The sequence below is a fragment of the Heliangelus exortis genome, chromosome 12 (genome assembly GCF_036169615.1).
Source record: "Heliangelus exortis chromosome 12, bHelExo1.hap1, whole genome shotgun sequence".
In the NCBI taxonomy this organism is placed as follows: domain Eukaryota; kingdom Metazoa; phylum Chordata; class Aves; order Apodiformes; family Trochilidae; genus Heliangelus; species Heliangelus exortis.
The window spans coordinates 998,878-1,023,084 of NC_092433.1; the positions used below are offsets into that span (position 1 = coordinate 998,878).

The window sequence follows — 24,207 nt, forward strand, 5'->3', positions numbered from 1 at the left end:
TCTTGAATACCTGCTGAAATACCTTAAGTTGAGGGGTTCTTATTTAGCATAAATATTATTCTGTAAAAGACTTCCTTCAGGTATTTTATTCCTAAAAAAATAAGCAAGCAAACGAAAAGCACCTGAGCACCTTTGGGTAGTTCAAAGAAGCTAAACCCCAGTAACTGTGTCAGTGTTCTCATGGACCTTCATCAGAGACACCTTATGTCAGATACTGCTCTCCGTGGGAAAACTCCAGACCATCCCCCTTTTGTGGAATAAATTATTTCAGAAAATAAAAAAAAAAGAACTCTGAATTTTTGCTGCACTGCCATTCCTAAGTGTTAAAAAATCACCAGGCAGGTTGAGAAGACAAATTAACTTAAAAAAGGAGTGGACAGGTAATGTTGCCTTTGCAGGGCTTATTTGGTTGCCTTCACAATTTCCTTTTGGAAATGCTCAAGGTGATTTTCATGCTGCTCTTTACAGCTCTGGGGCAAAAAAAAAAAAAAAAAAAATAAAATCACAGCTCCTTTTCTTGTGTTTAAAAGAATTCTAAGGCTCACATAATCACAGGCAGTCACATTAGCTGATGGGATGGGATGAAATTGTGAGGGGTGGTGATGCTGATCCTGATGCCATTTCTGCTCTGCTCAGGGGGTGGGACAAGGGCTGCAAGGAGGATAAATTCTGTCAGGACTTTCAGCAGCTTTTGTCCTTTTTCTCTCCAGATGCAAGGATAAAACACAAGATACCTGGCAAGACAGGTTTGTAGTCAGAGGTCACTTCTAGTAGGACAACTAAAAAAGCCCCAAAAAGTGGACAGGAGGCTTCAAAGCTAAGGTCAAGATGAGGATACCCTCCCAAGCTCCCTGGTAGAGATTTCTGCTTTCAGAGATGGTCTCAGAGACACCTCAGCTACCCCCCCTGCCCAGAATTCCCAGTTTGTGCTCAGTGACCCAGGCTGCATCCTCTCTCCTGGGGCACGGTGTGGCCTCTGGAACCTCCTCCAAGCCCCCATCGTGTGCTGACACTTGGCAGCATGGGCTTGGGGGCAATATGGGGCTGTGTTACCCTTTCCCCATCACCTCAGTTGCTTCTGACAGTGTCCCCAAGCCACACAGTGACCCCAGTGCCCTCAGGGTCCCCCCAGGAGCAGCTCCTTCAGGAGGCAGGGATGGGAGGGCAGAGGAGCCAGGAGGATGGGAGGGCAGAGGGCAGCCAGGAGCAGAGGAGCTCCCAGCAAAGGGAATCATTTTACATCCTGATGACAGAACCAGGTCAAAGCATCTGGTGTGAAGGGCTTTTCTTTTGTAAGAGCACATATCAAGTCATCAGAGTCACACGATTAACTAATTTGGACAAAACTCCATTTAAAATAAATTAAAAACAAAGACTGTAATAGCAGTAGTCTTATCAAAAAGAAAAGCAGTGATTCCAGAAGTGCCCATCAACCCTTTCCTTTCAACATTTATTTCATGGTATCAGAGAAAACCTACTATTATAAATGACAGCAAAGACTTGCCTTTTTTTGCCTCACATAATCCTTTCAACAGAAACAGAAAATCTCTATTTTGGTTACAATCAGATTTTAAAATGATGGAATTTCCTCCCTAAGCTGGTCCCCACGCAGCTCCAGATAAAACACAGCTCATAGCAGAAAGCCCTTCACCAGTGTCCTCCCCAGTCTGCCTGCTCCACCACTACCCCACCTCACTCCAGACACTTCTCTGACACACGAAGAGGGTTAAAATAACCCAGAAGTGGAGTTTTTACTGTCTGCACAGCAGGAGCCAGAGAGCCAGGGTGCAGCCACCCCCTGGGCTGGGAGTGCTGGGAATGAGAAGCAGGAAAATGGGCTTTAAGGATGTTGCACAGACAGTCAGGGTTCTGAAGATTTTGACATGGGTGTATTCATTTTACCCAGACGTGTTCAAAGAGAGCAAAGGAAAAAATGAAAGAGAGAGGAGGAGAGAAGAGATGGAGAGAAGAAATGCAGCCAGTCCTAAGTGATTCAAGGAGAGAAGAGACTGGGCCAGCAAATAAGAGCTGTGTATGTTCAGCTTCTGCATGATCCTTGGTAAATCCAGATCTGCCCAGGCCCACTGAGCTCATCTGTGCCTAAATAGTCTTGAATTCCAAGTCTTTCTGTGCCCAAACTTATTAATTAAGGATTTTAAGTAATTGCCATCATTGTGGTGTTGTGAGCACCAAAGTTCTTCAAAGCTCTCTGCTATCAGAGCCATGGAATCCATAGGATGTACAGTTTTACCCCAGTTTTAGGAATCTTTTTCTGACATACCTTTGAGTCCTCCTCCTTTCACTTTTCCTCACACACTTGATAAGACAGCAGGTGAGAAAAGCCATGGACATCAGCAGGATGATGGCACAGCTCACAATGGAAGCAATCACTGCCACCTTAAATCCAAAAGTCTCATATTTTGAGATGGCTGCAGCAAAGGAAAGAGAGAAGCACATTTTGAGGTCATCCCATTAATTTATCTTTCACATTCTCAGTAAGCAATGCTGAAACTTACCTGCTTTACACTTCTGCTAATAATAGCTCAGTAAGGACTGCCAGATTATTGTGTTCAGATAGCACCTTGGCTCCAGGCCAGAGCCTCAAATGGGGCTATTTAAAAATCCCCTATTTATAAGCTACTAATGAATTGTTCACAAGTATTTCACCACTACAACTAATTAAACACCATGCTGTTAGTAAAAGCACAATTTTATAAGGATATCAAGTGCAGAGGGATGAGCTAGCAGACTCTTACAAGCACTTGTGAACAAAGGCAGGAGCTGCAAAACCAAATTAGGGGTAAATAGGTTTGAAGAAGACATTAGAGCCAGGAGAGCTCAAGATAATTAGATCCTGTCTGGCAGGCAGCAAACAGGGGGTCTTCCTCTGTTCTGGGAAGGATGCAGGATGGAGAAGGGCTGAATGTTGACAGTGCCCTGATGTTGGACATGAGGTACCCAGAGAAAAGCAGGAGTGGGGATGTGGTGATGATCACTGCCACCTCACCCTGAGCACTAAGCATGTCTGGCTTCAAAACTCCTTCCCCTATCACAGTGACCAGCATCAGAAATGCTTCAGCTGAGCTCCACACTAAGCTTTCATGTTTCTGCAGCCTCTGGAGGGGAGGATTTATCTCACTTTTCCTTAATGGAATCTCTCAAATGACAGATAAGAATAGCTGAGTTGTCTCTAAGAGCCATCCATCCACCAGGGATTTAAAATTATAGACAGACAGATTCTCAAAGCACACAGGTACCACGTTTTTCTTGGGTCTACTTCTAGACATATTGCTAACAACCTTGTAATAAATAAGAAGGAACATAGCATGAAAGGTGGTTAATGTTGCTGCCATTTATATGCTATTTGTCAATGGGGGAACTTTCCCACAGGCAACAACCTAAAATTGTTCAAAAAATCTTGCTGCTTCTTCTGCAGCAAGAATTTCTTCAGAAAAGAATTCCAGGAGATTAGAGGGTTTGCAGATATGCTTGCACATTACTTGGTCACCTCTACACATTTTCTAAAGGAGGGCAGAGTTGGTGACACGAGCTCAGGCACAAACCTGAGACTTTCCTGTGTCACAGCAGTGAATGGTGTCAGAACACACATGGGGTACAAGCACAGTCAGCAGGGGCAACTTTCAGGAAATTGAGTTTGTCTTTCTCCTTGCACAGGTGTCAAGAATTAATCTTAAAGTTGGAGGAGATGGGCAGGGCACAAAGAACAGACTGCAGCCCAGGGGCTGGGACTGGTTTGGAAGGAGGCTTACGCTTGCAGGAGGGTATTCCAGCTGTCCAGTGGGTGTTGTTCCCTTCCCAAATGCAGGAGATGATGCCTGCTCCCTCCAGCTGGTGCTCAGCAGGGCACTGGAAGGTGATCACTGTCCCCAGGGCTGTGCCATTGCCATGAATGATGTGCAGAGTGCCCAGCTGGGGAGGGGACACCCGGCTGCACTGCCCTGCAGAACAGAAACACAGAGAGACAGTGCAGTGCCAGAGTCCAAAGCAAAGGTCCAGTTCAGTTTTATTGTGCCCAGGTTGGAAATCAGCCCCAGTTAATGGTCAAAAGAAGGAGCAGAGCCCAGGCTGGGTGATGCTGAGTGCTCTGCCAAGCCAGACCCCCCCCCCCCAGTGCCATTCAGCACTGCTCTGGCCCCCAGTGGGGTTGTACTGGTGTTGAAACATCACCTACTCAGACTGGCACTTATTTAACATTTAAAAAACCAAGAGTCATCCTGGGACTCGTGGTCTCCTACAGATTCCTGCCAGGTTGGACTTGGGCTGACATCCCCCAGCCCGGGGTTATTCCCAACTTCTTCCCCAGCACCAGCACCCCAAGAACTGGATCACAGAGCTCAGTCTGCATGTCAGCATCTTTTCCTGACCCTGCAGAACCTTCCTGTCCTTCAGGAGCAGTGTCAGCCCTGGCTGAAAGGAGCAGCAGGTTGGAAATGCACTGCACAGGGAGAGCCAGAGACACAGCACCGTGACACAGCCCAGTGACAAGTGACAAACTTCATTTTCAGTGCAGCTTTATTCATTTGGCCTTTCTATTCCTCTATCATTCATACAGCTGTTGAGTCCTGACCTGGTCTCCTCTCAGACACCCCATGTCAGCCACTAACTTCATACTTTGGGTTTTATTGGGGTTTTTTGGGTTTATTGTTTTTTTATTAAACATTCCTTGCTTCACACTCATTTCAAATATAAATTTTAATGAGTCCTCATTAAGGCAACATGTAATATCCAGATCATACTTCAAAGGTAGCAACACTAAATCCACTTTTCTGGGATTGTACGTGTGCAGTTACAGAATCTAGAAACCATTTTATATCAGTTATGGGGCTTTTTTAACATTTACTAAATACCAGCACTGCTACTGCATCAGAGTCCAAGTTCCCTATCTTTTTCTGGAATTTCCACATGACTTCAGCAGACTGGGAGGCAACTGGGTTGCAGCAGCAAGACCAGAGTTGCAAGCACCATGATGACACAAAAAAATTCAGAGGTCAAATGCTTCCTACACTTAGAAGCAAAAAGAAACCTAGAGCTTTAGTAACCTCCTTGAGAACATCTCAACAGAATGTCATGTTGATAGCAGACTTGTATTTATTTTTAATACTTTAAAAACCCCTCTTGTCATTAGCATTAAGCTTCTGCAATCAGACCCAGCAGACAGGGATGCTTCCCACCTCTTGGAAACAAAACCCAAAGAAATCTCAGCTAAAGACCAAAGGAAAGGCCCAGTGACAATCACTGGTCTAAGCTACTATGTTTATATGTACTGAGGGCTCACTTTTAAAAACATGCTTTTTTTAATCCCACACAGATTATTTCTGCTTTTTTTGCCACTTTTTTTGGTGTCTTCCTAGGGCAGCAATTTGCCTCTCAATGAGAGCAAGTATTTTCTCAGGGGTCATTGCCCTCCATCTCTTGGGTCATCCCTCCTCACTTCTCAACAGTGTTGTGAGTTTGGGGTTTTATTTTGACCTTTATCACTCTGAGACTTCATCTGAAAAAGCATTGTCCCAAGCTGCAGAATATCTACCTTTTTGCATTTTACACTTCCAGGGCTATTTTTAGATACCAGGTCACATACTTAATAGTTCCCCTCAGTGATGCTTCCAGCTGAGAGATGCTTTCAGCAGGAGATGTAGAAAGGAATTCACAGCCAAATTTGATTCAAGGTCTTATCTGCTGAGCAGCCTCCCCAGCAGCTCTCATCAGATGTGTTCAGCAGACATCCCAGTTTACCTGGACTCATTATTCATCCTCTTCTCTCCAAAGAGCAGAGCATTTAGTATTGGGTCCTATCTTTCAGGACAGATTTAACTGAACTACTTGACCACCCTGAGGAACACATCCAGCTGGTTGAGGTGCTCCTGACCCTGTGATGAAACCCTCTCCATGTCACTGATCTCTCAGCATCCCTCAGCTGGGGATTTAAAAAAAATTTTTCTTCCCTGGAGCACTATAAAGGTTTCCAACAGCCCACATCCCATGAAGCCATGGATATTTCCTCCCCTTGGCTAGGGCTGGAATGCACAGTGTCATCCCAGAAGATTGCAGCCTAATGAATGTAAGTGGGGCAGGAACCCCAGAGGCTCATGAGAGCTGAGCTTCTGAAAGCATCTCTGCTTCACTCAGATCCAGCTGCATTTCAGGTACCTGCCTTTGGCCAGGGAAGAAACAACATTTCTTCTTCTTCTCCCAAGAGATTTTCAACACAATTTATTCCCATCAAAGTCAGGACGTTAAATCTGTCACTAATTTTTGCTTTTTACAAACACCTGTATTGAAATGCATAGACAGATTTTTGCTGTGTGACTTTGTGAATTTTATCCAAGCTTGGTTTAGTATCCCTGGATAAAATTTGCCCTGATTTTCCTCAGCAATGGTCTTCTAATAACTCACACGTAAAATCTCTCCTGTAATCTCTAGACTCCCTCTCTGTTATCTCTCAATAATGTTCTTGCAGTTACTTGCTGTTTTGCTAGGTTAATGTTACCCTTCCATCTTCAGAAAATCATTGTTTAGGTAACCTTCCTTCCTTCTATTTATTTAAGCAGATGTTCCAAATAGATTTATCATTTGAGTATTCTTCAGGCATGTTCAACTGACTAAATCTACTACAATCAAGAATTATAGTAGTAGTAGTAATAATAATTAAAAATATTTCTATTATTGTTTTCATCTGAGGTTGGTGTTTGAGGTTGCATTGCCCCACGAAGCAACAAAAAATACCACAAATTTTTCTGCTGACCAGATTTACATCTTTTATTTCTTTTCTAAACATCTAGAAAAAAGATGCTCAGGTTTTGGGTTGCAGTAGCTGGTAGCACCCAGAGACATAAAATGGAATCAGGCTCCCAGTTATTGCTCATGTGGCTTTTGCAATAGCTGCATCTCAAAGCACACAGATTTCATGCCACCCAATGCTAGGAGGAACACAGGAAGAATTAACAACCTATCAGCCACTTCTGCAGAATAGAAATCAAAATTCATGATATGTTGCTTAGTTTTGATGAGCTCCTGGCATCATTCCTAGACTTGGTGAGGGTCTCCAGCACCCACTTCCCATTGCTCCTCACTCCTGTTCTGCATTCCCAGGATCCAGCTCTCCTCACACTTCCAGACACTGACCACAACTCCCAAGCTGGAGAAGAAAACTCTCTTGTCTATTTGGTTTCCTCTCTATGAACCAAAGGCTGGAAATTTATTCTGAAGTTCAACAGGAGCTGTGAGGACTCTCGCTTGTTCATTTAACTGGAAAAGGATTAACAAACCACCTGGCCCACTGCTCACCATCCCAACAGGCACCATCAGCCACCTTCCTGCAGGGCACAGAGAGCCAAACACCTTCCAGCTCCTACAGCTGCTTCTGCAGCTTCTTGTAAAGCTTTATACATAAATACATACATACAAACATATGTATATGTTGGGCTGATCCCAACGGGATGAGGTTCAACATTCCAAGTGCCGGGTCCTGCACTTTGGCCACAACAACCCCATGGGGAGCTCCAGGCTGGGCACAGAGTGGCAGAAAGGGACCTGGGAGTCTGGATTGCCAGGAAGCTGAACATGAGCCAGCAGTGTGCCCAGGTGGCCAAGAAGGCCAATGGCATCCTGGGCTGGCTCAGGAACAGCGTGGCCAGCAGGTCCAGGGAAGGGATTCTGCCCCTGTGCTCAGCCCTGGGGAGGCCACAGCTTGAGTCCTGTGTCCAGTTCTGGGCCCCTCAGCTCAGGAAGGAGATTGAGGTGCTGGAGCAGGTCCAGAGAAGAGCAAGGAGGCTGGGAAGGGATCCAGCACAAGTCCTGTGAGGAAGGGCTGAGGGAGCTGGGGGTGTTGAGGCTGGAGAAGAGGAGGCTCAGGGGAGACCTCATCACTCTCTACAACTCCCTGAAAGGAGGTTGGAGCCGGGGGGGTCAGGCAGATATCAGTAGGATAAGAGGGCACAGACTAAAGAATTTTTTCCTAATATCCAACCTAAACCTCCCCTGGCAGAGCTTCAGCTCTGCCAGGGGAGGTTTAGGTTGGATATTAGGAAAGGATTCTTTGCAGAGAGGGTGCTCAGCCATTGGAATGGGCTGCCCAGGGAAGGGGTGGATTCTCCATCCCTGGAGATATTTCCAAAGAGCCTGGATGTGGCACTCAGTGCCATGGGCTGGGAACCACGGGGGGAGTGGAGCAAGGGTTGGACTTGATGAGCTCTGAGGTCCCTTCCAACCCAGCCCATTCTAGGATTCTATGATTCCATGATCTTTTGTAAAGATTTATACAACTGCATTTCTTTGCTTGGCTTCACACTGGATTCCCTGTGTTCAAATAATTAAAAAAAAAGAGAATGCTCTGTGGAGACCTTATTGAGACCCTTCAATACTTAACAGGGGCCTAAAAGAAAGATGGGGACAGACTTTTTAGAAGGGTCTAAAAGAAAGATAGGGGAAATTTTTTAGCAGGGTGTGTATTGACAGGACAAGGGGTGATGGTTGTAAAGCAACAAAGAGCAGAGTTAGACAAGATATAAGGAAACCATTTTTTCCACTGAGGGTGGTGAAGCACTGGCCCAGGTTGCTCAAAGAGGTGGCATCTGCTCCTTCCCTGGAAACATTCAGGGTCAGGTTGGATGGGGCTCTGAGAAACCTGATCTAGGTGAAGATGTCCCTGAAGATGTCTCTGCTCTCTGCAGGGGTTGGACTGGGTGACCTTTACAGTTCCCTTCCCACCCAAACCAGTCTATGGGTCTATGGCTGCCTGTCCAGAAGAAGGGCACTGGCATTGGAAATGAACAGACAAATAACTCCCCTCAAAGTTATGACATTAAGGTGTAGCACACTGAACACTTAATTCATCCAAATACCAGATTCAGAAATAGCCACAGGCTATGTCATTTCCAGACACTGAAAAGTAAGATTAATGCAAGAATTAAGATAAAATAATCCAAAATATCTCTTTATACAGTCAGAATTAATCTGTATTGCAAAATGGGTTTGTCAGAAAGAGTTTCCATATGGCTGCATTGTCAGCAAGCTGCAGGTTTATGTTTTGCTGATAAGAAAACAGAAACAAGAGAGCAACCTAGGCATGTTTGCCCATTAAACATTTCCTCTGCTCCTTCCACAGCAAAGCAGAAAGACTAAAACCAGAATATATTGCATAAGTAAATATCAAAATGATGTAAACCACAGCAACAACTACCTGAAAGCATCGTGTTATCAAGACTGCCACTCGCTGTTTGTGCAGAGAGGAAAAAACCCAAGCCTTTGCCTCATTACTCCCATCCACACATAACTCAAGGCTTTGCAGTGCTTATTATTGACTATTTAATGCAAGGAAAACACTGGCTGGAATAAGTGGCTGCCAGAAAGAGACAGAACATGAGGTTCTGTAAGCTCTGCAGAAAATAAAGATGCTGATACTACCTCTGCAAGCCTATCTGCCTACAGAAGCACGCCTTGGAAATCAGCACCCCTGGAGCCATCATGTTAACCATCCCCAGCAGCCCCACAGAAGAGCTGTGGGAATAGCTGGCTCTGTCAAAACCAAACAAAAGCAGCTCAAAGAGGAATGTGAAACAGCAAAGTCTCCCCAGCGGGTGCAGCCGGGATCAGTCCCCAGAGCTGGTGCCTTTGTCCCCTGGCAGAGCTGGGCCTGAAGGGCCAGGGCTGGCTGAAACCTGCACCACAGAACGCTCCCAGGAGGAGTCAGCCACAGACACTTCAGACACTTGCACAGGTTTTAAGGAACTAGTGTAAAACACAACATCAGCTCAGCAGGAAACAAGGGGGGAGGCCCGGGCTCTTGACCATGGTGACCTGTTCATTGTGACCTGCTCATTGTGACCTCCTCATGGTGACCTCCCCATGGTGATCTCCTCATTGTGACCTCCTCATGGTGACCTTCTCATGGTGACCAGCTCACTGTGACCTCCTCATTGCGACCTTCTCATGGTGACCTCCTCATGGTGATCTGCTCATTGTGACCTCCTCATGGTGACCTCCCCATGGTGATCTCCCCATGGTGATCTCCTCATTGTGACCTCCTCATGGTGACCTTCTCATGGTGATCTCCTCATTGTGACCTCCTCATGGTGACCTTCTCATGGTGACCAGCTCACTGTGACCTCCTCATTGCGACCTTCTCATGGTGACCTCCTCATGGTGATCTGCTCATTGTGACCTCCTCATGGTGACCTCCCCATGGTGATCTCCCCATGGTGATCTCCTCATTGTGACCTCCTCATGGTGACCTTCTCATGGTGATCTCCTCATTGTGACCTCCTCATTGCAACCTTCTCATGGTGACCTCCTCATGGTGATCTGCTCATTGTGACCTCCTCATGGTGACCTCCCCATGGTGACCTCCCCATGGTGACCTTCTCATTGTGACCTCCTCATTGCAACCTTCTCATGGTGACCTCCCCATTGTGAGCTTCTCATGGTGATTTGCTCATTGTGACCTCCTCATGGTGACCTCCCCATGGTGACCTCATTGTGACCTCCCCATGGTGACCTCCTCATGGTGACCTTCTCATGGTGACCAGCTCACTGTGACCTCCTCATTGCAACCTTCTCATGGTGACCTCCTCATGGTGATTTGCTCATTGTGACCTCCTCATGGTGACCTCCCCATGGTGACCTCCCCATGGTGACCTTCTCATTGTGACCTCCTCATTGCAACCTTCTCATGGTGACCTCCCCATTGTGAGCTTCTCATGGTGATTTGCTCATTGTGACCTCCTCATGGTGACCTCCCCATGGTGACCTCATTGTGACCTCCTCATGGTGACCTGCTCATGGTGACCTGCTCATGGTGACCTCCCCATGGTGACCTCCTCATGGTGACCTTCTCATGGTGACCAGCTCACTGTGACCTCCTCATTGCAACCTTCTCATGGTGACCTCCTCATGGTGATTTGCTCATTGTGACCTCCTCATGGTGACCTCCCCATGGTGACCTCCCCATGGTGACCTTCTCATTGTGACCTCCTCATTGCAACCTTCTCATGGTGACCTCCCCATGGTGACCTGCTCATGGTGATTTGCTCATTGTGACCTCCTCATGGTGACCTCCCCATGGTGACCTCATTGTGACCTCCTCATGGTGACCTGCTCATGGTGACCTGCTCATGGTGACCTCCCCATGGTGACCTCCTCATGGTGACCTTCTCATGGTGACCAGCTCACTGTGACCTCCTCATTGCAACCTTCTCATGGTGACCTCCTCATGGTGATTTGCTCATTGTGACCTCCTCATGGTGACCTCCCCATGGTGACCTCCCCATGGTGACCTGCTCATGGTGACCTCCCCATGGTGACCTCCTCATGGTGACCTTCTCATGGTGACCTCCCCATGGTGACCTGCTCATGGTGATTTGCTCATTGTGACCTCCTCATGGTGACCTGCCCGTGGTGACCTCCCCGTGGTGACTTGCACAAACTTCCCTGGGCCATTCCCACGGAGGGACAAGCACAGAGAGTGCAAACTGAAGATACCCACAGAAGATGTTTGTCAGAGCACATCGTTGGAAAAAGGAAACACAACCTGTGAACCACACATGGGTCGTGCATCTGCCTGATTTCTACGTATCCAGAGAAAAGCACTCCCTAGAAAACATTCTGCGTTTCTACTAAAAAAATAATTTTAAATTGTGAAAGAGAGAAAGCCAATTTCTGATCATTCTCACAGGCCACTATTAAGCACTTGTGGAAATGCTTTTTCAACACAATTCATTCTCCTATTGATAAGGAACTTCCAGGCCATTAAGAGAGAAGGAGGGAAGGAGAGAAAACAGGCGTTTGAAGAGAGATTCTTTCTGTGTTTACACACAAAGACTTAAATGAGCTCTCTGCCCCACACCTGCATCACAGAAGTATCTTAGGCACTCTCCTACAGACATCCTTTTTTTTTTTTCTTTCTGTTATCTGTTTTCTGGGCAAAACTGGTGTCTCCACACACTGCCACATAACCAACACCACACAAGTTATGCAGCCTGCAGGGTGCTGGGACCCTCATGCCAAGCTGAGTCTCATGGGCTGAGTTTCAGCCAGCACTGCTTCCCCTCTCAGCATCACCACTGGTGAGGTGGGAGCCCCAGAGGATGAGCAGAGCTGGGAGAGGTGCACACCCAGGAGAGCAGTAAATGCATGAGAGAAAAGATGCAGAGAAAAGAAAGAAACAGCACAGTGTCCCACACTGAGCAGCTCTGAAACACGAGCTGGGAGGAACCACTCACCAGCATCAACTTTTCAGCCAAGGGAGCAGAAGCACAAAGCCAACTGCTGCTGGAGACACTCCAGTGGGAACCTGATCCTTCTGAGCCTCATCCTCCAACAGGACAAAGCTGGTGGGAAACTGGCAAGAAATCCTGAGCAAGGCATGAAATCACCTGGCTGAGGGCTGAGTGATGCTGGTCCCTGGTGCTGGTCCCAGTGCCACCCAGAGCTGGGCCCATTCCTGCAGGGCTGGGGTTACTCACTCAGAGCTGCCATCCCTACACCCAGCTGGGAAAACACAGCGTCCTCTCCATCCTCATAGTCCTTCACAAGCCCAGGTGGCCTTGGCCCAGTGAAGGACAGTAAAGTTTATTTTAAGGTGCTGGGAGCAGGCTGCCCAGGGCAGTGGTGGGGGCACCATCCCTGAGGGATCTCAAAGCTGTGTAGATGAGGTGCTGAGGGACAGGGGTTAGTGCTGGGTTAACAGTTGGACTGGATGATTTCAAAGGTCTTTTCCAACCAAGGTACTTCTATAATTGTATAAAGTCTTCTCATGCCTGCTATGGTAGCAAAAATCATCAGATAGCTGAAAGTTCTTGGCTTCCATCTCTGAAAGAAACCCTTGAGCTGTGCTGCTGCAAAATCCTACATCCAAATCTGAAGCAGACAAATTGGGTTCACTGCTCTTTAGGATACTGAGCCTTTTTTTAAAATTCCTCCCAGCATTTTTCATCTGGCTTTTGAGCTGCTCATTGTAGTGAACAAGATGTAGTAAGATTCACTAATCAGCAAAAAACAGTTCCCCAACTCCAGCCTCAAATAGTAGAGTGCTGCAAGCAATTTTACTCCATGTAAAATCCAAGCTACCCAAGCGCTAGATGAGGGTTTGGTGACAATATGTGCAATATTTCAAACATAAATAATGTGTGGGATTGATGTAATATGATTCTTATTCATGTCTTTTATGTTACTCTTTCAAGAGAGAATTTGTTCCAGCCACCGTGCTGCAACCTCCATGATTGATTTTTTTTGCCAGTTTTACATCAAAGTCAGGTTATTCTCATCTGTAGACTTTGGTCTTGGATCTAGCAACGAGGGCAATACTGAATATTTCTCTTCTTATGGGAACAACTAAATGAGAAATAAAACCTAAATTAAAAATGAGGTATTTGACGAAGCCCCAAGTAAAGCTAGAACAGATGGAGGTTTTGTGCTTTATTAGTCTGTTTACCAACAGAATTGAAAAAATAGGTTATGACATTTCTGAGCAGTTATTAATAGTGCAGCTTTCAAGAACAGAAAGGATCTGTTAAACCTAAAGCAAATTAAAAGTATTAATCTATTTATATCTTCACCATTTCTTCCATATAAAAAAAATAAATTATATCTCTATCTTCACTAAGGAGCACATCAGAACCATGCTTAATTCAAACTGTTCCCACTTTAAATGACCTGTGGGGGTGATGTCAGTGTTGATGTTGTGGCAGATGGGTTAGGGAATGGAGCTGATACAGCTGATGGGCCTCCCTCTTTGTCATTCTAAGGCATGCAATAAATGAATTACATATTTGCCCAGTGCAGAGCTTTTGTATATTCTAAAACAAAGATCCCAAAGAGAACAAAATTCAGAGCAACAACAGGAAGGAGGTTTTTACCTGCCCTTCTGCTGAGCCCCTGAATGCCTCCAGTGACCAGATGTAAAGCATAAACCATTAACTCATTAAGGCTGGAACAGACCTCTGAGATCACCAAGTCCAGCTGCCAGCCTGACACCACCAGCCAACTAAACAATGTCCTCAGGTGCCACATCCACACGTTTTTTGGACACCCCCACTCATGGTGACTCCACTGCTTCCCTAGGAACCTGTTTGACCATTTTTTCCATAAAGAAATTGTTCCTAATATCCAACCTGAACCTCCCTCTGAATCCGGGGAGGGGGTCCCAGCACACACCATCCCCACCAGACACTCAGGGTTCAGCCCTTGCTGCTCTTGCCCCCAGAGCCTGTTAGCACTGCTTCTTGCATATCAAGCACCAGTATTTACAAGAAGGAAAAGAGAACTAATTGGTTATAAAACACCACAGTCTTCTAAGGATGGTCCTCAGCCTCCCCCATGCATCTCTGCATCCACAGGCTCTGGAGAGGTTGAAACTGAAAGCAAGACATGAGTGATACCCCAGCATCCCTGCCATCCCAGCTTTAGGAAAAGCCACACAGAATCAGAGATGTGAAAAATGCAAAGCAAGACAAATTAATCAGCTCTGATTTGGAAACTTGCAGGTTGTGAATCTGTTTCTATATAATCTTCCTTCTCCCCAGGGAATAACCAAGAGCAGGAGCATCCCTGTCCCTCTGCTGCCAGGTCAGACAGGTTTCCAGAGGCACATCCTTGCTGCTGGAAGTGTCCTTCATGAAACATGAGACTGGTGAAGTCTGTAGGTTTATATTTTCAATTTTCATTGTTACTTTTGCCCAGTGCTCATGAATAACCTCTCATTTGTCAAACCTGTGCAGCTGACTGCACTGTTCCTGCAGGCAGTGCAAAGTGACACATGGGCTCTGTTAACCAAACCCTGTGTGTTTGCCAAGGGAAACCATGATGACCAGAAATGTTGGAATTTTTCCTTGTCCACAGTCGGGATAAAAGGTTATCTTGGACCAATGCTCAATGCAATTTTCATCGTAACAATAACTGCAAGAATACAATCACAGTAAACAAAAACATTCAAACAATTATGCTTCAGAAAGCAAGTAGCTTTGGGAAAATTCAGATTTCAGTGTCCAAGTCAATATTTATCACCTCGCTAACCCAGATCCAGCATCAACAGGAAAACAGACAAGTTTTAGAGCAAAACTATTCCAGCAACCTCCCACCAAGCAGGGATGATGCTGGGCATTTCTGGGCTCTGGAGAAGGCTGCAAGCACTCACTTGTTGAACTTGAACTGGAAAACCTGACCCTTCTGTCTGAAAGGGGATGCTCTGACAGAACCCTGGCTCTTGCTTTTGTTCCCTCTAAAACACAGAAAGTAGAAACACATTGAAACCACTTTGTCTGGGCAGTTCTAATGCAAACACATCAGCACTCAGGCTATGGATGGGCCCAAGGGAAGGGCTTGCTGCCAGAAAACCCTCAGTTCAGTGGCTTTTCACCTATAAAATGGGTTTGCATCTCCAAGGATCTCTGCAAAACCCTTTGCCTTTTTCTCTTCAGAGAAGACAATTTTTTTTTTTTACCACCTGAGTGGATATATTTCATATTTCACTTGAAAGCCAGCTGGAAACAAATATAACATTTTCTAGATTTCCTCTGTCAACAAAATTAAACATTTCAATAGGTTTTCAATAGGTTAATTTCAATAGGTTAATTGTGTTTTTTCTGCTTCTTGCAGATGGGGAAATTAAAACAGAAAGCAGCAGCACTGTTGTCCATTAAGCTCTGAATCTGTGGATTCAAAAAAAAAAAAATCACTGGTACTTCTGGTGGCCACTTGTGGGCTGAATGGAGAAGCAGGAGATGCTGGGTAGAACTAAGCTAAGGATCTCTGGATTTAAAGGGCAGAGGGTAAAAAAATATCACCTGAACACACCTGGTGGAAAAAATGAGTCTGAATATGATGACCTGGCAAGATCAGGTCACTGTGTCTCTTCAATTTGCAAAGGGGCAGAAATCCTTCATTTAAGAACAACCCACTGGAGAAGCTGAAAGAAAACTTCAAGCCCTTTGCCCAGGGAAAGCAGGTGGAGAGGGGAAGCAGGTTGGGAGCCATAGATGGGTGAAGGGAACGGAACATCTGGCTGGAACATCTGGCAGGAACATCTGGCAGGGCAGAGGCTGCTCTTGCTGCCTGCTCAGCTGGTACTGGGGACCTCTGCCCTTGGAAGAGGGCAGCACCATCCCTGTGCCTCTGCCACCCACACCCTGGCACCCTTCATCTCCTCACCACCCACCTGAGCACCCTGGGGACATGGAGCTCAGCCTGCCCAGGGGTTGTTGGCCTCTGCAGAGTGACAGTGACAGCCCTGGGTTATCTGCCTGCAGCAAGCCCTGGGGCTGATCTGTGCACAGCAGCTCTGGTGGGGCAGGGAGCATCACTGATAAGAGCAGATGTCCCCTGGCTTTGCAGCCTGGGGGCTGCTGCTCCTACAAGATGTTTGCCAGCCTGGGAACAGCCTCTGTAAAAGCAGAAATTCCTGGCTGTGTGGGGCACCAGGTGAGCACTGCACCCACACTGCCAAAAAATGTTGAAGGAGGAAGAGCCCTGAGCTGGGGAAATGCTGCTTCAGGCACTGAAAAAAAAATGAGTGTGTAACCATCAAGTAGCAAATATTTCTCACCCACCTAAAATTTCACATTGAGGTGAATTTCCCAAAGGCCCCAAACTATAAGAATTACATTTGCACACACTTAAAAAGAATATAGGAACTTCTCAACCTTTTTTCTTTGAGACTACTTTCTTGTTTTAAATCAGACTATTAAACACAGGTTTGTCAGTTTTCTAGGAGACTTTCCAACCACCCTGATAAGTAAAAACAACCTTAATGCTAGAGTCCCTGCCTGCATTTCTTCCCCTGGCTGGTCTGTTTGGCTCTTGCACATCCTTTTTCCTTCCCAATAGCAAACTGAAGCTGTTCCTGCACTTGTTTTGCTGTGTTAAGCAGCTAAATGCTCACTGCAGAGCTGTGACCTGGCATTCCCTACTGTCAGCAAGAATTTCTGTGAATAATTGATTTTTTTAGACATCAGCCTGAAAGAGTTAGCAATAGCATGCAATTTATTGTGGTGATAGAAATCATTCATGAACTAAGAAACTAACAGCCAGATTTTAAAACCTTCTCTGGGGTTTTACAACTTTTTTTTACTTCTCTACTGTGTTTTCTGAGGGTTTTTTTTTTTGCTGCTGGGTCCAACTTTCCTGTTGCTGGGCTTCACCCCTGGCACAGAGGGGCATGCAGCCAGGACACAGCCTGCAGACCTGCAATGTGTGAAAAGTCAGGGAGCATCCTGCCAGAAACCATCCGAGTGCAGCAGGGATCAACAGTGTGAGACAACAAGCACGTTCCTGGCCACAGGAATCAGTGGAAGGTGGCATGAAGATTGATGGAGATGCCAGGATAAGGCCAGAGAACCAGGCCACTGTGTTTTCCCATTAAAGAAGTCAATGACTGCAGGTGAGTTAGACACACAAGGCCAAGGAGCATCAAGTAGATCAAAGGAGGGCAGCCCCATGCCCTTCTCTTTCTGCCACTTAGCTATGAAACTACAATCTGCATCAGATAATTCAGATAAATCACTGGCAGCCTTTGGACAGCCAGAATATGGGGCAGGGACAGTCTCTGATGTGAGTACCCATCTATACTTCTGTATTTATTGGCAACAACAAGCCAGACACCAGAGCTCTCTTGTGCCTGTGCAAACTGCCAGTGGCTTCATGGGGAACCTCTTTTCAGACAAAGTGAAACCTCTGTCTCCAGTCCAGGTGCCTCTTTGGACCCAACCACCTAACAAAGGTCACAGTCTTGGAGATTACTGCAATTGATCAGAAACTCTCCTGGGTATAATTCTGTCCTTTTACACGAAGGTAAAAATTTATGCTCTCCTGAGCAGGAGGAATCAAACAAACAACAAACCCTGCCCTTTGCACCTCCTCCAGCCACCCCAGCCAAAACCATCTCCCCAAACACTTTCCCAGCCCATGCATGCACTCAGGTTTTGTCCACCCCCTCTCACCTTCAGCCCCTCCTCAAAATTATTCTTAATCCAAGCATTAAGCCCCCCTGCCTAAGAGACTTGTGCATGTTAGCAGAACTTGTGTTTGGCTTTATTTCCTCTCAGAATAACTTAATAACTGCTTCCAGTCCTGTTAGAGGAATCTCTGGTGCTAACACAGCCCCAGTTTCAGCTGCCCCAGGGGCTGAAGGTCCAGCACCTCCCCATCCCCACAGCCTCTGCTCTGCTGACACAGCCTTGGACATCCACCAGGCCCCAGCCCTGTCCCTGAGACCCTCAAGAGAGAGAGGAATCGATTTATTTTGGTGAGCACTTGCTCATTCTGCAACTTCTGCATTTCTCGCTGTCGTCTTAAAACAAACCACGATGTGGGAGAGGCAGACTTCACTCACACAGGCTGCAGGATCATCTCCCTCAATCTTCTCATCTTCTGATCCACTCAGCTAGTCAAAAATGCTCCCCAGAATAACACACTTGCTTATTTGCATCTGCATGTAAAGGCAGTGTGTCAATAAAATAGCTAAATGAACCCCAGCACCCATCCTGCATGGTGGCTTTCCCCCACTGATTATTGAAGGGAAGCCTCAGGAATGCCAGGCAGGCCAAAAGTCAGTGGCAATTGTTACTAAATAACCTAAGTAGTGCTAATTTCAGCACAGTTAAAATTCAGTTTGTTAGAAAGTCACAGATATGTGTTGGGAGGCTCCACTTTCCCATGGGAAAACCCTCCTGGCTCTGCCATGGCAGAACAGCCAGAAGAGCAGCAGCTTGGCCCTTCCAAATGGACATCTCTGCTCACAACTAACCCAGAAAGTGCTGGAATATCTGCTGCCACTTGGGTGGATTGGTTTCCACTTTTTGAGGCTGACTTATGATTTTTGAAATATCAGTGTTTTGAGTCCAGAACATTTGGCTCACTTCATTCCTTAGCTGAAATTCAGGAGTCTAGACATAATTCATCTCTGTAACCTGGGGGATTTAAGAGTAGCTCTGACAAGGTCCTGGAGAATACCACAGGTAACAACCTTGCATGGTAGAGGGCTGTGCCAGAAGGGCTAATCACTCTTTTCCTTCTCTATTTTGTGTTGTTCCAGACTTTTTATGACAAGCACAAAAACCATTCCTCCAAAGCAGTAGCAATGCCTGGTGCAAAAGCCCAACCACTAACATCTTGCAGTACAGAAAATCAAACAACTTCACTGAAATTCTGCAGCTGTCACTTATTTTACCTTATTTAATAAAAGGCTTCACTCTGATCTCATGGGAGAAAAAGGAAGGAGAAATAATGCTGAAGAAATTACAATCCCATATATCCCAAGGTGTGTCACCGTCTGCCTTGTAGAAAGGGAAATTAGGGATCAATGTTTTCTTCCCCAGCTGAGCCATATCCCAGGATCACAGGAACTAGGCAAGAAACAGCCTTGCAGCCTTTCTGCAGAGAAGCAGTGCTCTTGGCTTTGAAGAAAAACTTTGCTTCTGCTTTCCTGGAAGAGCAGCTGTAAGTTCTCAGTGACATGATTTCACAGTTTCTGTTCTGGCAAGGAAACTCACTTCAGAAAAAACAAGCTGCTCAGAACAAACACCACCTTGAATCATGCCAAAGATACATCCAGCCTGGTACCTACATCCCATTGTGGCCTCCAGCAGCCACCCAGAGTATAACTGAGTAAATATATGGTGATACCTCTTCATCCTCCAGCAAACTGCAGCTTGTGTCTCTCCCCTTAAATGGTGGCTGCCAGATAATTTTTTCCTGGAGGCAGCATCCACAGCACGTTCCACCTCACCTTAGGCAGCCCCTCTTCTTCCCTGGTTTGGAAAGGCAGAGGGATGAAGCATTGGCACAACTACAGGCACCAACCCAGCAGCAAAAAAACCCTACTGATTTATAACCTGGCATGATGATTGCTTCTGTCATGCTCTGTATCTCTTTCCTACATTCCCTTTGTCTGTGGCTGCACTGCTGTGTGTGTAAATGCATCTTGATGATGACAGAAGTATGAGCTGCCCAGGCTGGAAGAGCTACAGAACTGCACTGAGGAATGAGGGAGGAATTACAGCAAAACCCAAGGGACTGCCCTGGAAAAAAAGAGAAGGCCAGAGACAGCAGCTTCAGCAACATGACTACTAAAAATAATGGTACACCCCATCACTCCTTCCTCTTTTTCCTGTTTTACCTGAAGAGCCACAACATAATTTGAGCAGCTCCAGAGGCAGCAGCAAGTCAGTGGCAATGCAGTGACTGGGCTGATGGCAGCACCCACTTCACAGCAAGGCCTGCAGAGCAGGTAAGTGCCCAGGTCACCACTGCCATGAGCATTTCTGCATTTCAGAGGCTTTTCCAGATAATATAATGAGCCTGGCAAGAGATGGTCAATGAGGATCTGTCCAAAGTCAACTACAACAGAGGGGCAATAATACCCTAGTGCTGCTGTGACAGCAAAACAGCCCCAGTGCCACGAGGAACACACAAAAGCATCTACCACCTCATGTAAGAGGCTGACAAGAAGATGTGCTCCTTTCCCCAGGGACAAGCCAGGCTCCCACTTCTGCAAATGCTCAGCTGCACTTCCTCAGGCACAGAGTGGTCTCATGGCCCTTGCTCAATGTGAGGCTCCCAGAGGGACAGAGCAGCCCTCAGAAAGCAGGGACTACAGCAGAGGGTGTTAAAGAGTTCCCCAGCTGTGTTCCAAAAAGCTGTAAGACCCACTGAGTGCTGTGCCTTCCTTTAAGTTCTCTCATTTATGTGTTAATTCAAATGGAAACCTTGCCAGGGTTTGTTTGTTTGTTTCCTCTGCAAAAGGATCATGAGTTAGTTTGTCCATGCACATTTTTATTATCCCCCTATTACTCATAACCTGAAATTTTACAAGGGTGGCACTCGATTAAAGCAGCCTGACAAATGATCACCAATAATAACAGGATACAATGAAAGATATTGTGTAACAGTTGTCACCAGCTTTCTCTAGAGGTCACTTCTCCAGAAAACACTGCTGCATAAATAACACGGTCACGTTTACATTAAGCATCCTGAACAAGAGTTTAATTCAGAATCATAGAACAAGTAGTCATAATTTTAGCTATCTAAACCATTCGGGTTTAAGAGCAGCACATTCACCTAACTCAATATATTTGTAGTGACAAATGGATATTCAATAAAGGTGAAATCTACACAGATGATGATGGCCAAGACAAACTTTCACGTAATTGCAGGGCAATGAGATGAGACAGATGAGGGAGTGTGACCCCCAGGGAAGGTCTGGGGGTCATTTCTGAAGGTCCTCTGGGCCATTTCTGCTGGCCCTACAAAAGATGCAGCAGTTCCCTGCAGGCACAGCCATGCCCTCATCCTCTGTACTCCCTTTTTGGTCCCATTTAGCACCTTACTGGGAACTCCTGCTCCACAGTTTCAGTGCACTTGGTTTGGAAACAACAGTGTTTGTTGTTTTGGTTGGAGACATGGCTGAGAGAAGGCAGGTTTGTTAATATCTGAGGGATTAACTCAGATATTAACAATAACAATTTTGTTGTTGTTGTTGTTGGATCCCACATTTTTGCAAGTTTTGCCACAGATCTACATGGGGCAGCATTAACCTCTGCAGGAATAGAAAGGCTGAGTACAACAGGGGCCATGCCACTTCCAAACTTCACCTTGTCTGTCAATACAACCAATAAAAGAAGACAAATATATATGATTTTACAAAGTAAAAAAAGTTGGCAATTTACAATATTAGTATCATGGCAACGGGGACACCTTTGTGCTTAAGTTGTTAATTCTCTAAGTAGCTTTCCCAGAACTTGCTTCACATTTTAAAACAATCTGCCCTATTAGATTCAAATTAAATGCACAGTTAAGCACATTCAGTGGATGCAATTTAAGGCTTTGCTACACCAAACCCTTTTGCTCATTTCTATCAGCACAACAGGAGCAGGTCACTGACATTAGGAGCAAACTGTCTCCCCGGGACTCCTGGGGACAGCCAGAACCTCCCTGAATTTCGGGGGCTCTCAGCCCTGCTGGCACCGGGAACCCTGTGGTCTGCAGCACGGCACCGGGCTGAGCTCTGACCCAGCGGGGACCCTTCCCGGGACCCTTCCCCTTCCCTTCCATCCCGAGCCCCGGTGCACATCCCTCCGGGGCCAGGCCCTCTGCCCGTTCCATCATCATCAGGTGAACCGAACCCATTGGCCTCAGAGGAGGTTTGGAACGGATATCACGATCCTCGCGATTAAATTGAGTAACAAAATCGAGGGGGAAGAGAGAAAAAGCAGCAAAGAAGTTTTGACTGGCTTCTCATTCCACTCCTCAGCCCCTTAACCCTGGTCCACTAAAACACGGGTAACTTCATTTTCTGCCCAGACATTTTACATTTCTCCGGAGAATGTTCGGCTCTCAGCAGCAGCAGCTCTCAGCAGGCTGCAGCCAGCTCGATGCCGAGCCCCTTCACCCCGGGATGTGGACTCAGTCCCCCGTCAGCCCAGCCCCGGGCAGCACCCGCCTTCCTCAGCCGAGCAGACTCCAAACTCCCGGGAACCAACCCCAGAGCTTCCCATTTAGGACCAATTAAGCCACGGCTGAGGCCCAGGCCGCCAGCTGCCTCCTGGCCCCCCACCCGGCACCCTCACCCCGGGGTTCCCGCAACCCCCTCCGGAGGCGGCCGGAGTGACGCGGGGCGGCTTGGGGAGATGGGGGTGCGGGGGCTGCTGTAGTGTCCCTGCTCGGACACCCATCCCTGCGGGTGCCCGGGGAGGCTCCTACCCCGCACCACCCAGGCTGGCACTGCAGGACCCGTGTTCCCCACAGCTCCCGGAACGCAGCCCCGGCACAGCCGTCTGAGGGGCGCCGGGATCCCGCCAAGCCCCGGCCCGCGCCAGGGAGGCTCCGAGACTCTCGCCCCGAGGCTTTGCGTCCCCGAAAACTTCAGGGGGAAGGGGAGGCTTTCCCCTCCTGACCCCCTCCTCCCGGCCCTCCGCGGCTGCAGGGAGCAGGCGCACAGAGGGTGATGGGGAGGGTGCCCACCCGGGACAGTGCCCACCCTGGGGTCCGGAGCTAAAGGGGGGCAGAGTAATGCACCCCTGGACGGCGGGTCCCGCGGCCCTTCCCGGAATACACATCCCTGTGCAGGGGGTCCCGCATCCTGGTATCCCGCGGTATCTCGCATTACCTACGCGGAGGGGTCCCGCATCCTGCCCGGGGTCCGGCACTGCCCCTGCTGGCATCTCCCACTCCCGGTGCGGCGCAGGAGGGAACTTGTGCGCCAAACGACGCGGGACCGTGCGGGGCCGGGGCCCTGCTCGTACCTGTGTATCCGCGGGGGCTGCCGCTGTCCCGCCCGGGCGCGGCGGTGCGCGGCACGTCCAGCCCCGGCGCTGTGGCTGCCGGCATGGCTCCGCCACCCCAGCCCGGCCCCGCCGCCCGGGCAGGTGCAGCCGCGCCGCCTCCGCCCGCCCTCCGCCGGGCTGGGCCAGGGGGACCGGGAGGGGCAGGGGGGAGGCGGGATGGGCCTGGGGGGGGGGGGGGGGGGGACGGCCCTCAGTTCATCGGGATCCCCGCCAGCCCCGCGGCCCCTCCGCCGGCACCCGCGGAGCGGGGGGGTCGGGAGGAGGAGGGACCCGTGCGGCGGCCGCTGCCCGGGGCTGGCGGGAGCCGAGCGCCGCCGGAGAGGCTCCCTGGCCCGCTGCGGCACCGGGATGCCAGACCCCCGGGCCGGGGGCTGCCCCCAGCGGCACCGCAGGCTCGGCCCGTCCTCTCCCGGCCGCACAATCCCCGCAGCGGCCTGGCGGGGATGAGCATCACACCGCGGCGCCGGGCAGGGGCTGCCTGCCCCCCCGCTCCCAGACCCTGCTGCCTGCTGCCCCACTGCTACCTGACCCTGCTTCCTGCCCCAGCTTCCTGCTCTGCCGGATACCCCCACACTGCCTGCACCCCCCTGCCTGCCCTACCTACCCCCACTGCCTGCCCCCCCTGCCTGTCCTGCCTGCACCCCACTGCCTGCCCCCCCTGCACCCCACTGCCTGCCCTACATACCCCCACTGCCTGTCCACACTACCTGCCCTGCTTGCACCCCACTGCCTGCACCCCCCTGCCTGTCCTGCCTGCCCCCACTACCCTTGTCCCTCAGCATGGTCAGGCTGCTGCTCATAGCCCAGAGATCCTCATGTGGTGGGTGCTGGTCCAAACCTGCTGCCCAAACTGCTCACGGTGCCATTACACGCCAGAAGCTGCATCTCTCACCTACGTGCAGCTTATGATCCTCAA

The 24,207-nt window shown here is 48.2% G+C and overlaps 1 protein-coding gene across 5 annotated transcripts in view; it reads right to left on the reverse strand.

Annotated features, from left to right (window-relative positions):
• The window catches only part of SUSD3 (sushi domain containing 3), a 34,477-nt gene extending 10,739 nt beyond the window's left edge, over positions 1-23,738 (reverse strand). Inside the window, exons 1-3 of one of the 5 annotated variants that reach the window (XM_071755341.1) lie at positions 23,250-23,738; positions 3,771-3,959; positions 2,282-2,429 (exon numbers count right to left, since the gene is read on the reverse strand). In XM_071755341.1, the coding sequence (XP_071611442.1) occupies positions 2,282-2,429; positions 3,771-3,959; positions 23,250-23,334 (422 nt within the window). In that variant the 5' untranslated portion in view covers positions 23,335-23,738. Of the gene's footprint in view, positions 1-2,281; positions 2,430-3,770; positions 3,960-16,168; positions 17,942-23,113; positions 23,213-23,249 lie in introns of those variants that run through there. The other 4 variants (XM_071755342.1, XM_071755343.1, XM_071755339.1 and 1 more) reach the window with 4 other exon arrangements.
• Between the last annotated feature and the right edge of the window lie 469 nt (positions 23,739-24,207).